A 14,024-nucleotide genomic window follows, 5' to 3' on the forward strand; every position below is an offset into this window, starting at 1 on the left:
CCTAACATTGTATTTAAGAATAGGGACACAGTTGAAGAAAAATGCTTTCTATTGTCGTATCCAGGGTCAATTTCCATATTCTTGATTTTTCCGTGTTTGAAAAGACTTTTTTAAAAAGATTATGAGGTCGGCAGTAGCACGATTTAAGAAATTTTCTTGTAAAAAAAAAAAAGTTAATATTGCTAGTTTCATTTTTCTTTCCCACCATAGCAAATAAAAGTTTGTTAGAAAACCGTCACATGGAGAATGGAAATTACCAGGAACTTCCCCAGAAGAGCGTGCGTGCTAATTCGCGTCAGTCGTGTCTGACTCTGCGACCCCATGGACCGGATGCTTCTTTGCCCCTTTACCCTTACTGAAGTGTTGGAAGGATATCCACATTGTCATCACAGACCCGCTGTGCGCAGGCGCAAGCTTTTGTCTGCGGTTCCTTCTTTCGGCCCTGAGCGCCCAGTCAACTCAGGATGCCCAAGGATGAGCCAGTGCAGCTGAGAGCTAATTCGAGGCCCTGGTCATCACCCCCAGGGCTCGGGGCAGCATGCTGTACTCCGGAGGGCTTCTGCCCGCGAGCCTCAGGGATACCCAACGGTCTCTCACCTGGCTCTGCTTCCTGCGCCCCCACCCAGCCATGTTCCTATTCCTCTCACTGCTTGCTGCGCTTGGAGGGCTGCTCGCCAGCCCGGGTAAGACTGCGGAGCCTCGACTTCCATCTCCCTCTTCTGGGTACTGAGCAGAGCTGAGATCTTCCTGGGGAGCAATTTCTGTAGCTCTAGGATACCTGCCGCCCCTTTCTGGGATTCTCTGATGGTGCCTTCCTCCCACCCCCAGCCACTCCCGGACCAGGATAGGGGATGGAAGATGTTAGCCAAACATGCATTGTCTCAGCCGCTGAAGGTCTTTCTGGGTCACCCACTCTGTAGCCAGAGGACTTAACCACGTTCGGTAGTGCCCTGGCTTTATTCCTCAGAGACCCGAGGGAAAGGCTTCACCGTGGTTCTGGAAACCAACAGGATGGTCCTGCAGCATTGTCTGTTCTCTGTTCATTTGTTTATTTCCTAGCCATTTTCAGTGCGCCATTGAAAATCTGTTGAAATCTGGGGACCAAGAAGGAGGCTGGACACACGTAGATAAATTGACTTACAATTGTAGACCCCACCATGGACTCAAAGCTTAAGAATCCATGCTTGTCTTAGAGGACTGTTGCAAAAAAAAAATCCCACTTTCTTACTACAGATTCTGAGGGAATGTTCCTATATGTCACAGTTCCACAGAAGATAAGGTCAAATGAGAGTGAAGACTGGGAGAAGCAGGTAAATGGTCAACAATATTACTTTTAAAGATGGAGTGAAGGAATAATTCAGGAGTGTGGGATGGACATGTATACACTGCCCTATTTAAAATGGATAAACAACAAGGACCTACACTATGTATGGCACAGGAAACTCTGCTCTGTATTTTGTGGCAGCCTGGATGGGAGGGGAGTTTGGGGGAGAATCAATACAGCTATATATATATGACTGAGTCCCTTTGCTGTTCATCGTGAAAATCTCACAACATTGTTAATTGGCTATGCTGCAATATCAAATAAAAAGTTAAAGAGTATCAGTTTTATAATTTAAAAGTTTAGGACTATTTTTATTTACCTTTGCATTGAATCAGATCATATTGATTTGTATTCACTTGCAAAGCCACATGTTTTTATTGCTAATTCCTGGGCCCTTCCCTTCATTTCTCAGGCTCTTCTGAAGCACTTGTTCACAGTTTTCAAGAAATATTAAATACTGTTGATGAATCATACTGGTAGAAATAAACAACATTAATTAAGTGTGACAATGGTTCAGACTGCAGTTTATGGAACGAAAACATTATTAATGGCCACAGTTAAAGTGACAGAAAAAATGGTTTTGAGCAAGATTTAGACCTGCGAATCTGACCCAGACACATCAGACTTATTAGAAATAATGGCCAAAGAAAAGGAAAACTAAAAATATCACATTTGCCTGAAATTTGATAATATTTAAATAACTGAAGTAAACAATTTGAAGTTTAAAGTGGTAGATACCACATTTACTGACAATGAAAACATGTCAGTAAACATTAATTAGAAAAAGAATTTGAAAAGTGTGCACTGCTACTAAAAACTAATTAAATTGAAGACATTCCATCTTGAATATTTTCCTGATTAAAATACTTCAAATTGGCATAGTTATACTGTTTTAGATTGCAGACCAGAAACTAGAAATCATAATATAGGGGTTTAGATTTCCACGTGGTTAAGAAATCGGGTTAGTATATAGAAACCCTGAGAAAATGATTTCAGTTTGAAGGAATAATTTTTGAAATGAGTAAGTAAAAAAAAAAATATTAAGACTCCAATAACTCTGTTTTGACATACAGTATTGACATACAGTAGAACATGATTATGTTCTACTACTAAAAAATTATAGTAAAAACTAAAAGTATGAAATTGTACTTGAAAATCATAATAAAATAATTTCCTTTAGAGAAGTTTTTTTTTTCATATACTATTCTCATTAATTCTCACATTAACCTTTTGAGATATTTTATATATATTTTCATATATACATATATATATATATATATATATATATAAGAAAAGAGGATTACAGATATTAAGGTGGTCAGAGTTATCAGTTTTAGGACATGGAGTCACAACTTTAATTTATGAATTTTTTTCCATTAAGAGTAAACTAGCTACTGTTGAAAAAATATTTGCATATAAGCTTTCTTTTTTTTTCTGATTTGCTTGCATTTGTCTGTATATTGTCATTGCATGATCACTTTAAACTTCAAGTTGTTTACTTCCGTTATCTCAAAGTATAAAGCAATGATGCAGGATGTGAAATGTGCAGTGTCTGTCTACATGTTTTGAAATCTATGTATGTTTCATTACTGGTAATTGGTCTGTTCATATTTTCTATTTTTTCCTGGTTCAACCTTGGGATTTGTAACTTTCTAAGAATTTATCCATTTCATGTAGGTCGTCCATTTTCTTGACTTATAACTGTTAATAGTCTCTTATGATCTTCCCTGGTGGCTCAGGGGTAAAGAACCTGCCTGCCAATGCAGGAGACACGTGTTTGATCCCTGGGTCAGGAAGATCCTCTGGAGAAGGAGATGACAACCCACTCCAGTATTCTCGCCCAGGAAATCCCATGGACTGAGGAGCCAAAGAGATTGACATGACTTAGCGACTAAGCAACACTAATAGTCTCTTATGGTCATCTATATTTCTATGGTGTCAGTTATAACTTCTTTTTCATTTCTGATTTTATTAATTTATGCCCTCTATTTTTTTTATGAGTCTTACTACAGCCTTATAATATTGCTTGAAATCATGGAGTGTGATGTCTCTGGCTTTGCTTTTCTTTTTCAAGATTGTTATAGCTATTAATGTTCTGTTTTAGGATTGTTTTCTCTATTTCTGTGAAAAATGACATTGGAATTTTGATAAGGATGCATTGAATCTATAGATCACTTTGAGTGGTATGGAAAAGTATTATTCCCTTCAACTTGTAGACGTAGATTATCTATTTATCTGTGTCTTCTCTAATTTTATTCATGATTGGTTTTTAGTTTTCAGTGTGTATGTTTTTCACCTCCTTGGTTACATTTATCCTTAAATATTTTATTCTTTTGTTCTTATTGTAAATGGGGTTGGTTTCCTCTTCTTCTTTCTAATAGTTCATTGTTAAGTGTATATAAACAACACTGATTTTTGTATTCTGGCCTTGTGTCTTAAGACTTTTCCGGATTCATGTATTAATTCTGACAGGTTTTTGGCATCGTCTTTAAGGTTTTCCGTACATGTGATCATGTCATCTGCAAAGACAATGTTACTTCTTTCACCCCTTTTGTTTTCTCTGCTTAAGGGAAGCTATCCCGTAACTAGGTGATTTCCTAGCCAGTTCCTCCAGTGCATCTGTATAAGGTGGGGCAATATGCGTGGACAAATTCCATTGAGGGAGAAGCTGGAGAGTTACTTTTATAATGATCATTGGTGTGAATCAGAGCAAGAAAGCACGGGGAATGCCCTCACATCTGTTCAAGTTCCCAGATGATGACTAATTATGTACCCAGTCAGCTGCCAAGTATAAGCTATTTAGAAGCTCAGCCCCCAGGCAGCAGCCTGGGAAGTATGCACTCAAACCCTTTCCACGGAGAAGTTGGGGCTTTTATGTTTTTTCCTGTCCCATCTGTCTTGAGACCAGGAAGATAGTCCTGGGATGTGCTTGCATTTCTGTATAAACATTTTCTCTTAAGAAGACTCTGGGAACCTATAAATGCGGACCCTGTCAGATTTCAGAGTTGGGTGATATGGGATCCAAACCTTCAGGTGGCAGCCTTAAAAGTTGAGGTTGCATCACCAACATTTTCTAAGTAGAAATGGAATATAGACTTTAAAAATTGTGACTCGCTATATTATACATCCATAGCATATAATATTATACATTAGTATGTGTGTGTGTGTGAGTCACTCAGTCATGTCTGAGTCTTTGCAACTCCATGGACTAGCCCACCTGTAGGCTCCTCTGTCCATGGGATTCTCCAGGCAAGAATATTGGAGTGGGTTGCCATTTCCTTCTTGAGGTGATCTTCCCAACCCAGGGATCAAACCCAGGTCTCCTGCATTGCAGGTGGATTCTTTACTGCTGAGCCACCAGGGACATCAGTATACTTCAATTAAAAAAAAAAAAATTGAGATTCTCATTGTATAGAGAAGCTCCTATTAGGAAGAAACTGGAGACTTGGTTTTCTTGTTGAATTGAGCAAAAAGTGGGGGAGGGTAGTCAGGGGAAGTGCCCACCAGCCCTTTCAGGCTGGTATCCCTAATAGCAGTATCCTGGAAGTATCTCTGATAGCAGTATCCTGGCAGTATCCCTAATAGCATACATGTGTAGTCTGATTCAAAGCTGGACCTTCAAGCTGCAACTGAGAATGTGAGTAGTCAAGCCCCTTCCAGGAAGAAAGTGAGAGCTGGGTGCTTTGGCCTTCCCCATCTATAATGCACCTGGGAATAACCATGAGACGTGCTCATGGACACATGAAAATCTGCTTCTTTGTTTAATGGGAGACTCATGGACGCCAAGTCCCAGTGGCTGTCTGAACTAGGCTACTTGGAAGCCAGTCCCTTGGGTGGCAGCCTTAAAAGGTGTGCTGCTGAGTGGATCTAGAGATTGTCATACTGAGAGAAGTAAGTCAGACAGAGAAGAAATATCGCATGACACCCCTTATATGGGGAATCTAAAAAGAAATGATGCCAATGAACTTACAAAACAGAAAGAGATTCACAGATAAGGGGAAGGGATAGTTAGGGAGTTTGGGATGGATATGTACACTCTGCTATATTTAAAATGGATAACAAACAAGGACCTACTGTATAGCATATGGAACTCTGCTTAATGTTCTGTGGCAACCTGGATGGCTGGTGAGTTTGGGGGAGAATGGATACATATATATATAAGGCTGACTTCCTTTGATGTACACCTGAAACTATCACAACATAGTTAATCAGCTATGCCTGCTTTGTTGTTCGTTGTGTCTGACTCTTTGCAACCCCATGGGTTGTAGCCTGCCAGGCTCCTCTGTCCATTGGATTTCCCAGGCAAGAATCCTGGAGTTGATTGCCATTGCCTTTTCTAGGGGATCTTCCTGACCCATGGATCAAACCTGGGTCTCCTGCACTGCAGGCAGATTCTTTGCCATCTGAACCACCAGGGAAGCCCTAATTGGCTATACTCCAATATAAAATAAAAAGTTAAAAAAAAAAAAAGAAAAGTTGTGCTGCTGGATGCCTGGTCCAAACCTTTTGGTGCTGAGGGAGATACTGAGAATTGGGGCTTCTCCCCTGATTAGAAGTTATTTTGCCAGGGCTGGGTTTTATGGTGTGTGTGTGTTTCCACCTTTCCTGCCCTTTTGCGTGGTGGATATTTTCTCAGTCACTCAGTATTGAGGAGCCACTCTGCTACTTTCTGGATTTCTCTCAGAGGCAATTGACCCATGCAAAGCTTATATTTGATATATCTGTGGGAGGAAGATAAGACCAGAGCCTCTTACCCTGTCATCACGCTTATTTCATGTTCCTGGGTATATTTATTTTTGATTGGATTAACCCTGCTAATTTTATTTGGTTGATTGCTTAACTTTGTGATTTTCCTTTAAAATGTATTATACTTTGTTTCGGCAGGCAGTTAGGTTACCTATGAACCAGATTGAAAATGTCATGCTTGTAGTGTCTTTTGTGGGGCTTTCTTGGTGGCTCAGTGGTAAAGAATCTGCTTGCAATGCAGGAGACTCGGGTTTGATACCTGGGTCGGGAAGATACCCTCCAGAAGGAAATGACAAACTGTTCTAGTATTCTTGCTTGGGAAACCCCGTGGACAGAGAAGCCTGGACAGTCTATGGGGTCGCAAAGAATCAGACATGACTGAGTGACTAAACCACAGTGTCTTTAGAATGAATGTCTAGAGTAACCCTGACTCTAGTTTCTAGGTTTCTAGGTTAGTTTCTCCTTAACACTAAAATGTGACCCTTCTGTGATCTTTACTGAATGGCATGAGTGTGTTCAGTGACATTTTTCTCCTCTGGTTGATCAGACCTTGAATATCTCCCAGTACTATGTGAGCTGTGGGTTTTATTCCTCAGCTCCCCAGTTGTTCTTTGCCCATGGTGTTGGACAGACCCTAAATTCACAAAGTGGTTCCTACCGTCTAGTGTTCAGACCATTGAAGAAGCTCCACCTCTGAGTATAGGAAAAACCTGTGACTTCCTTCCAACCAATAGGATATGGCCCAGTAGATGGAGGTACCTCTGAGAGTCACATTTTGTTAAAGGACAAAGGTTGGATTTCATGCCTGTATCGTTCTTTTATATAAAACATGTTTCGCTAGACACTCTCTCACCCTCCGGATGATGCTTTAAAAGCAACCTGCCGTACTGTGTGCTATGTACATCTCCTGCTCCTGGACCCCTTCCCATCAAGGTGGTGAGGACCATTACGGCTTAGTCCCTGTAGTCTCACAGCTTGTATTGCTGGAGCCCCAGCATTCTTCCCTGGCTTCCTTCTCTCAGGTCTGTCTTTAGCTTATATGTGAAGCATTGCAAAGCGGCTCTAGTGTTTGAGAATGTGTATTTATGTATTTATAAACATGTTATTGTTTCATTGTATTTTGTGTAGCATGTAAGCCTACAGTCATGCCTCATTCATTCTGGCTAAGGATGAATATGTTTTTTATAAGCATAAAGAGTAAAATCTAGTATTAATACATAGTAAAGTTATATTTATTCAAAATATAGCTTTCATCTCTTCCTTTCAAAAGCCGTTCCCTACATTTATCACCCTCATCCTGAATTTATTAAAAAATTTAAAATTCTTGCTAGTTAGAACAATAAATTCTGAAGGATATATGCTTTTTAAAAATGGATTGCGTGAGTCTTTTTTGACTTTAGTGAAAATACTCTTTTATTTTATGTATTTCTGATTTACTTAATTATCTTTATTTGCTTTATTTTAGGTGACTTATATCATTACCATTGATAAAAAACCATACACTCTGCATCTCAGAAAACAGTAAGAAATGATTTTGCCTTAAAGCTTAGAATTTGCTTTAAAAAAATGTTTTTATATGCTATTTAAATTTAAGCATGTGGCAAAATGTAGGCTGTTTAATTAGTTTTTCAGTTTTGGATTCATTAGTTCCTGAATATTAAGTCTACGAGATCTCTGAATTTTTATTTTCCAGCTTGTTATTTTCAAATAAAGCTATGCATAAATAAGTAAGCATTTAAATCCATGAACTCAAGAATGGCAAGTTATGTATCAAGTATATCCAATATGCAATTATATATATATATATATATATATATATATATATATATATATATATATATCATGTGGTTATAGGCAGAAAATTAAACTAGTGGCATACTTTGTGTTGAGGTTTTAATTATATATGTATTTATTTTAATAACTTTATTTGGTAAATTATGTATATATACATATAATCATAAAACTCTCAAGTGCATAATTATGTAAGTTTAATATAGTATCACAATTTTCAACCATAAATCAGTTTTAAAACATTTCATTCTCCACATGAGACCCGTCATACCATTTCACATTTAATCCCTGTTATCAGCCATTACTCTGGAAAACAAGCAATCTACTTTCTGTCTCAATCTGTGTTTTTCAACATTTTATATACTCAAATAGCATCTTCTGTGCCTACATCTTTGAAAATACGTATTTTTAACAACTGCATTTTGTCTGCCTGCATTTTTGTGGTTGAGTAAGGCTGGCAGAAAGTGAAGAGGAACTAAAAAGCCTTTTGATGAAAGTGAAAGAAGAGAGTGAAAAAGTTGGCTTAAAGCTCAGCATTCAGAAAACTAAGATCATGGCACCTGGTCCCATCACTTCATGGAAAATAGGTGGGGAAACAGTGGAAACAGTGTCAGACTTTATTTTTTGGGGCTCCAAAATCACTGCAGATGGTGATTGCAGCCATGAAATTAAAAGACGCTTACTCCTTGGAAGGAAAATTATGACCAACCTAGATAGCATATTAAAAAGCAGAGACATCACTTTGTCAACAAAGGTCCGTCTAGTCAAGGCTATGGTTGTTCCAGTGGTCATGTATGGATGTGAGAGTTGGACTGTGAAGAAAGCTGATCGCCGAAGAATTGATGCTTTTGAACTGTGGTGTTGGAGAAGACTGTTGAGAGTCCCTTGGACTGCAAGGAGACCCAACCAGTCCATCCTAAAGGAGATCAGTCCTGGGTGTTCATTGGAAGGACTGATGTTGAAGCTGAAACTCCAATACTTTGGCCACCTCATGCGAAGAGTTGACTCATTGGAAAAGACCCTGATGCTGGGAGGGATTGGGGACAGGAGGAGAAGGGGACGACAGAGGATGAGATGGCTGGATGGCATCACCGACTTGATGGACATGAGTTTGAGTAAACTCCGGGAGTTGGTGATGGACAGGGAGGCCTGGTGTGCTATGATTCATGGGGTCACAAAGAATCAGACACGACTGAGCGACTGAACTGAACAGAAGGCTGGAGAAAATTTTCCTTACTTAATTCATGACTATTCTCATCTAACTCATGATCATAAACTCATGTTGGTCTTTAGGGTCACTACAATTCCATTAAAAAATATTCTTTGGTAAGAACATCAATGATCCTCATGTTTCTAAATGCCAGTTACTTTTTATTCTTCATTTTTCTTGATCAGTCAGTGGCATTTTGTATAGCTGAGCAGCGTCTCCTCCTTAAAACAGTTTCTTCATTTGGCTCCCAGGACACAGCAAGTCTCTTGGTTTGTCTCTTATCATTGACTCAGTCTTTCCCAGATTTTGTTTTGTTTGTTTTCTGATTCCACTTCATCTCTCTCATCTTAGAAATACTCCATGGTGCTATTCTTAAACCCCCCTTTTTTTCCTAGCTATACTCAATCACCTGGTTCTTTCATCTGCTCCTGTGGGTGTATTGATTACTCCCAAACTTATATCTCTACTTTATTTCTCTTCAGTGAACGCTACATTCATGTATTTGACTCCTTATTTGATAACCAAGAGTTTGCTGTAATTCTCAAATATACTTCTGATCATTTTTCAAAATTTTTCTTTTCCTCAGTTATTTTAGTAAGTGTTATGTCTACTCTTTCAGTTTCTCAGAACAAAAATGTTAGTCACTCTTGACGTCTTATGTTTTTCTTTTGTTTTCCCCCACATTCAATGAATTACTAAATCCCATGTGATCGACCTTCAAAATGCATTCAACAGAAATCAAACCAATATTTTTAAGTAATCATCAATCAATTAAAAATAAATAATTATTTTTAAAAAATGCATTCAGCAATTGGATCTCACCACTGCTACAATCCTAGTTCAAGCTACCGTCATGTCTTTACTGGATAATAACCTACCATCCAGCTATTGTAGCCTAGCTGATCTCTTTGTTTGTGCTTATCTGCCCTACAGAAGGTTCTCAACACGACATTCAGTCTGATTCTATTAAAATGTTTCTCCCTGCTCCCTTCCTGCTCAGAATCTCCCACTGGTGGCTTCTCATCTCTGGGACACCACCTCTTACTGTTGTCTCTTGTCTTCTCTCCACACTTCACCACAGGCACTTTGCCCTCTACATGGTCTTTGTAGACACAAAACCTATCTCTGCCTCAGGATATTTGCATTTCCTGTTAGATCTGTGCAGATCCAAGTGGCTTGCTTTTCAGGTCTTCAGTAATCAAATCATTTAGCCTTTCCTTGCCATCCTGTCTACATTTGAAACCAACCTTCAGGCCTTATTTATTATCACCTAACATCCTAGCAGTATGTGTCTCTCACTGTGAGGAAGACCGTGGTTTTGTCTTTTCTATATTGCTGTACCCCAGTGCCTTGAGTTGGATCTATCAGATTGTTGGCACTCAGCAAATATTGTTGAATGAAGACATTTGTATGCACACACACAAATATCTAATATGGAGGATTCAAAGTCTATTCCGGTGTTAAGAAAGCCTAAACTCTCTGAGATGCCAGATCAGTGAATTTACACTGTGATAGCATGCTAAAATTACTCTAATTAAATAATACTTTTATATGAATCCTAAATATTTTACTCTTCTTTTTATTACTTTAACATTTATGTTCATAGTAAATTCATGACTCAACCACTTTTAGTTTTTGTTTCCCTTAGCTCATTTGTATCCCAGAACTTTTTGGTTTATACATATAATGAAACTGGATCCTTGCATTCTGAGTCTTCATATTTTAAGGTAAGACCCAGATGTCTTAGATATTCATTACCACACATTTCTTTATTGAAGTGGGCTTATTGTTACCATTGGGATATGCTTGTTCCATGTTGGTGGTTTCATACAAATATTTTATTCCATATTCCATGTATGATAGAGATGAAATCCAGATCCAGAGAACACGTCTGGGCACCTTGTTGGTATAAAATAAAGAAATGTGTCAAATACTTATTTTCCTTGAAAATCACTTTTAATAAATCTTTGTGATACACAAACTTATTAGTTTTAACTGTTTTAATGTTTTGAATATTTATAACTTTTGCCAATACATTTTATGCATAAATAATTTATTTATTGGCCTCACTGTACTGTTTTTCAGATGCAGTGTCATTATCAAGGGTACATTGCAGATTTCCCAAATTCAGTAGTGACACTCAGCATCTGTTCTGGACTCAGGTAACAGAATCTTGGGGCTTCCCCATGACTCAGTGGGTAAAGAATCTGCCTGCAATGCAGGAGACACAGGAGAGGTGGGTTCGATCCCTGGGTCTGGAAGATCCCCTGGAAGAGGGCATGGCAACCCACTCCAGTATTCTTGCCTGAAAAAAATCCCATGGACAGAGGAGTCTGGCAGGCTACAGCCCATCCCTGGTGGCTCAAACAGTAAAGAATCTGCCTGCAGTGCAGCAGACCCACGTTCAGTCCCTGGGTTGGGAAGGTTCCCTGGGGAAGGGAATGGAAACCCACTCTAGTAGTGTTGCCTGGAGAGTTCCATGGACAAAGGAGTCTGGTGAGCTGCAATCCATGGGGTCACAAAGAGTCGGACATGGCTGAGCAAGGAACACACAACAGAATCTTTGAGGCTATTTACACATGAAAAGTTAGGATATACTTTAAAATAAAACAGTGCAAAACACAAAAAATTTGTGCAAAAAAAATAATTTGTGCAAAACACAAATCTGGGATATTTAAGGAGAATTCCAATTGGAATGTTTTCTTCATGATGGCCTTACTTTTTAATATTAATAAATGGGCCTTTGCAGTAACCATTGAAGTGAAATCACTCAAGGGAATCCTAACTGAAGATATGTTAAAGATATTGAAGAGAAAGAGACATACGCAGTTAAAAAAAAATTCAAACACACTCATCCCCACCCCCCCAAATCCTTTAGAACATCTCCCTGGATGTTATTATTGTATTTTGTATCAGCTGTTTGGAATAGTTATGGAAAATGACATCAAATGGTTACTTAACTAAGCACAAGTTGTATATTCTCAGTGTACGTGTGCTTTGTATCAGATGTAAGATGACTAGCTGAGACGGTACCTCAGAGGTAAAAGGGCAGGGGTGATGATTTTCATCACTGAAGTGGCAGGAAGAAGGTAATGAGTTTATCAGATGAAGATCCAGGCCCAGAGCAGAGTGAAAAGACTCTTCCCACCTTCCCTTTGCTTTTCATCACCTGATGTCCAGAATTTGTTGACTCAGAAACTTGACTTTTTCTGAATGTAGTTTTCCTACATGTCAGCCTTTTTAGACCTCCACTCTATGTATCCACTGTTCCTTATTTTAACCTCTGTAAGAACAGGAACTTTTTATTCTTGGAATTCTTAACAAATTCCTTGGTTTCCAGCAAGTCAGTTCAGTTCAGTTGCTCGGTCATGTCTGACGCTTTGCAACCCCATGGGTGGCCTTAATACACCTTGAATGAATGTGACTGCTATACAGAAAAAAACAAAATAGTTCTCAGTATATTTAGTTCTTTAATACGTGAGAAAAACAGAGGCAGATGTGGTTACTCAATTACTAGTGATAGCTGAAAAAAAAGTAGGAAAAGAGAGTGACATTAAAACATGTTCCTCACTATGGTTGCTCATTTCTTATGGCATTTTGAATTATAAATCTGATGGAATCATTTGCAGGATGATGGGATTATTTGCAGGATTTTTATGTCGTTGTTTTCTAAATATTCAGGGGATTCCTTCAGTTTGAAAATATCAGCTATGGCATTGAGCCTTTGGAATCTTCAGCAAGATTTGAGCACATAATTTATCAAGTGAAAAATGACCATCCAGATAAACCAATGTTCGCAGAAAATTACAGTAATATTTGGCAGAAAGATCAGTCCTATACAATCCATTTAAGCTCACAGGTAACTGAGACAATTCTGATGTCATGACTATAAAATTACTTCTGTAGAACTGTGTTAATCAGGAAAAGGAAGTACTTAGCTGCTGAGTAGCAATATAACAATTGGTATCTTTTTTCTACATGGGTAAATAAAACATCCATATTCTATCTAAAATACGTGGAAATATGCAACAATGTATTTCAAGCTTATTGTTTTATGTTGTCTTATGTAATATTTCTTGTTTTTCATTTTTATTCAAGCAAAAGTGCTTAGTATTGAATAAAATTAGGAATATAGAAACACTAGTTAGCACTGCCCTGGTAAAATTGATTTTAATATTTTGATATATAGGTTTACATACTACTGGGACATGTCTTTCTAAAATACTATATCATTTGTATATTATTAAACTTTTAATTTGTAGGCTGAATATAGAATTCTTAGTTGACAAGTGTTTTTCTTTCATTACTTTGGACATTTCAGTTCACTATCTTTTGATCTCTGATGAAAAATCAGATGTTAGTCATCTTATTGAGGATTCCTTGTGCACAATGTGTCCCTTCTTTGTTGATTCTTTCAAGAGTCTCTGTCTTTGTCTTAAGACAGTTTTCTTATGATGTGTCTTTCATTGGATCCCTTTGAGTTTATCCTACTTGGGGTTCATTTAGCTTCTTGGATGCTTAAATTGATTTTTTCATGAGATTTAGTAACTTTTTGGCCATTAGTTCTTTGAAGATTCTTTTTGCCCTTTTATCTATCTCCTCCCTATTACCTCCATTATATACATGTTGGTGTGCTTGAAAATGCCCCACAGGAAAAGAGCAGGCTCTGTTCATTTTTTTTCCATTCTGATTTCTTTCTCTTCCTCAGACTGTATAATCTCAATTGACTTTAAAAAGGTACAAGAAGGGAAATTTTCATGGTAACAAAATAGTTTTGTATCTTGATTGGAGTTGTGGTTATATAAACATACACATGACAAAATGATGTAGAGATATACACAAACACATTGTACCAGGTGAATACCCTAGTTTTGAAAATGTACTGTAATTTTGTAAGATGTAACCACTGGGAAGAATTACAAGAGGTCTGTGACCTATTTTGGCAATATTCTA

The 14,024-nt window shown here is 38.1% G+C and overlaps 1 protein-coding gene across 1 annotated transcript in view; it reads left to right on the forward strand.

The window, feature by feature from the left end:
• The first annotated feature begins 483 nt into the window (after positions 1-483).
• ADAM18 (ADAM metallopeptidase domain 18) overlaps positions 484-14,024 on the forward strand; it is a 109,889-nt gene continuing 96,348 nt past the window's right edge. The window contains exons 1-6 of the mRNA XM_043893635.1: positions 484-683; positions 1,234-1,310; positions 7,536-7,591; positions 10,720-10,798; positions 11,157-11,233; positions 12,753-12,930. Coding sequence (XP_043749570.1) covers positions 539-683; positions 1,234-1,310; positions 7,536-7,591; positions 10,720-10,798; positions 11,157-11,233; positions 12,753-12,930 — 612 coding nt within the window. The 5' untranslated portion in view covers positions 484-538. The remainder of the gene's footprint in view (positions 684-1,233; positions 1,311-7,535; positions 7,592-10,719; positions 10,799-11,156; positions 11,234-12,752; positions 12,931-14,024) is intronic.

Source organism: Cervus elaphus, chromosome 32 (assembly GCF_910594005.1).
Source record: "Cervus elaphus chromosome 32, mCerEla1.1, whole genome shotgun sequence".
In the NCBI taxonomy this organism is placed as follows: Eukaryota; Metazoa; Chordata; class Mammalia; order Artiodactyla; family Cervidae; genus Cervus; species Cervus elaphus.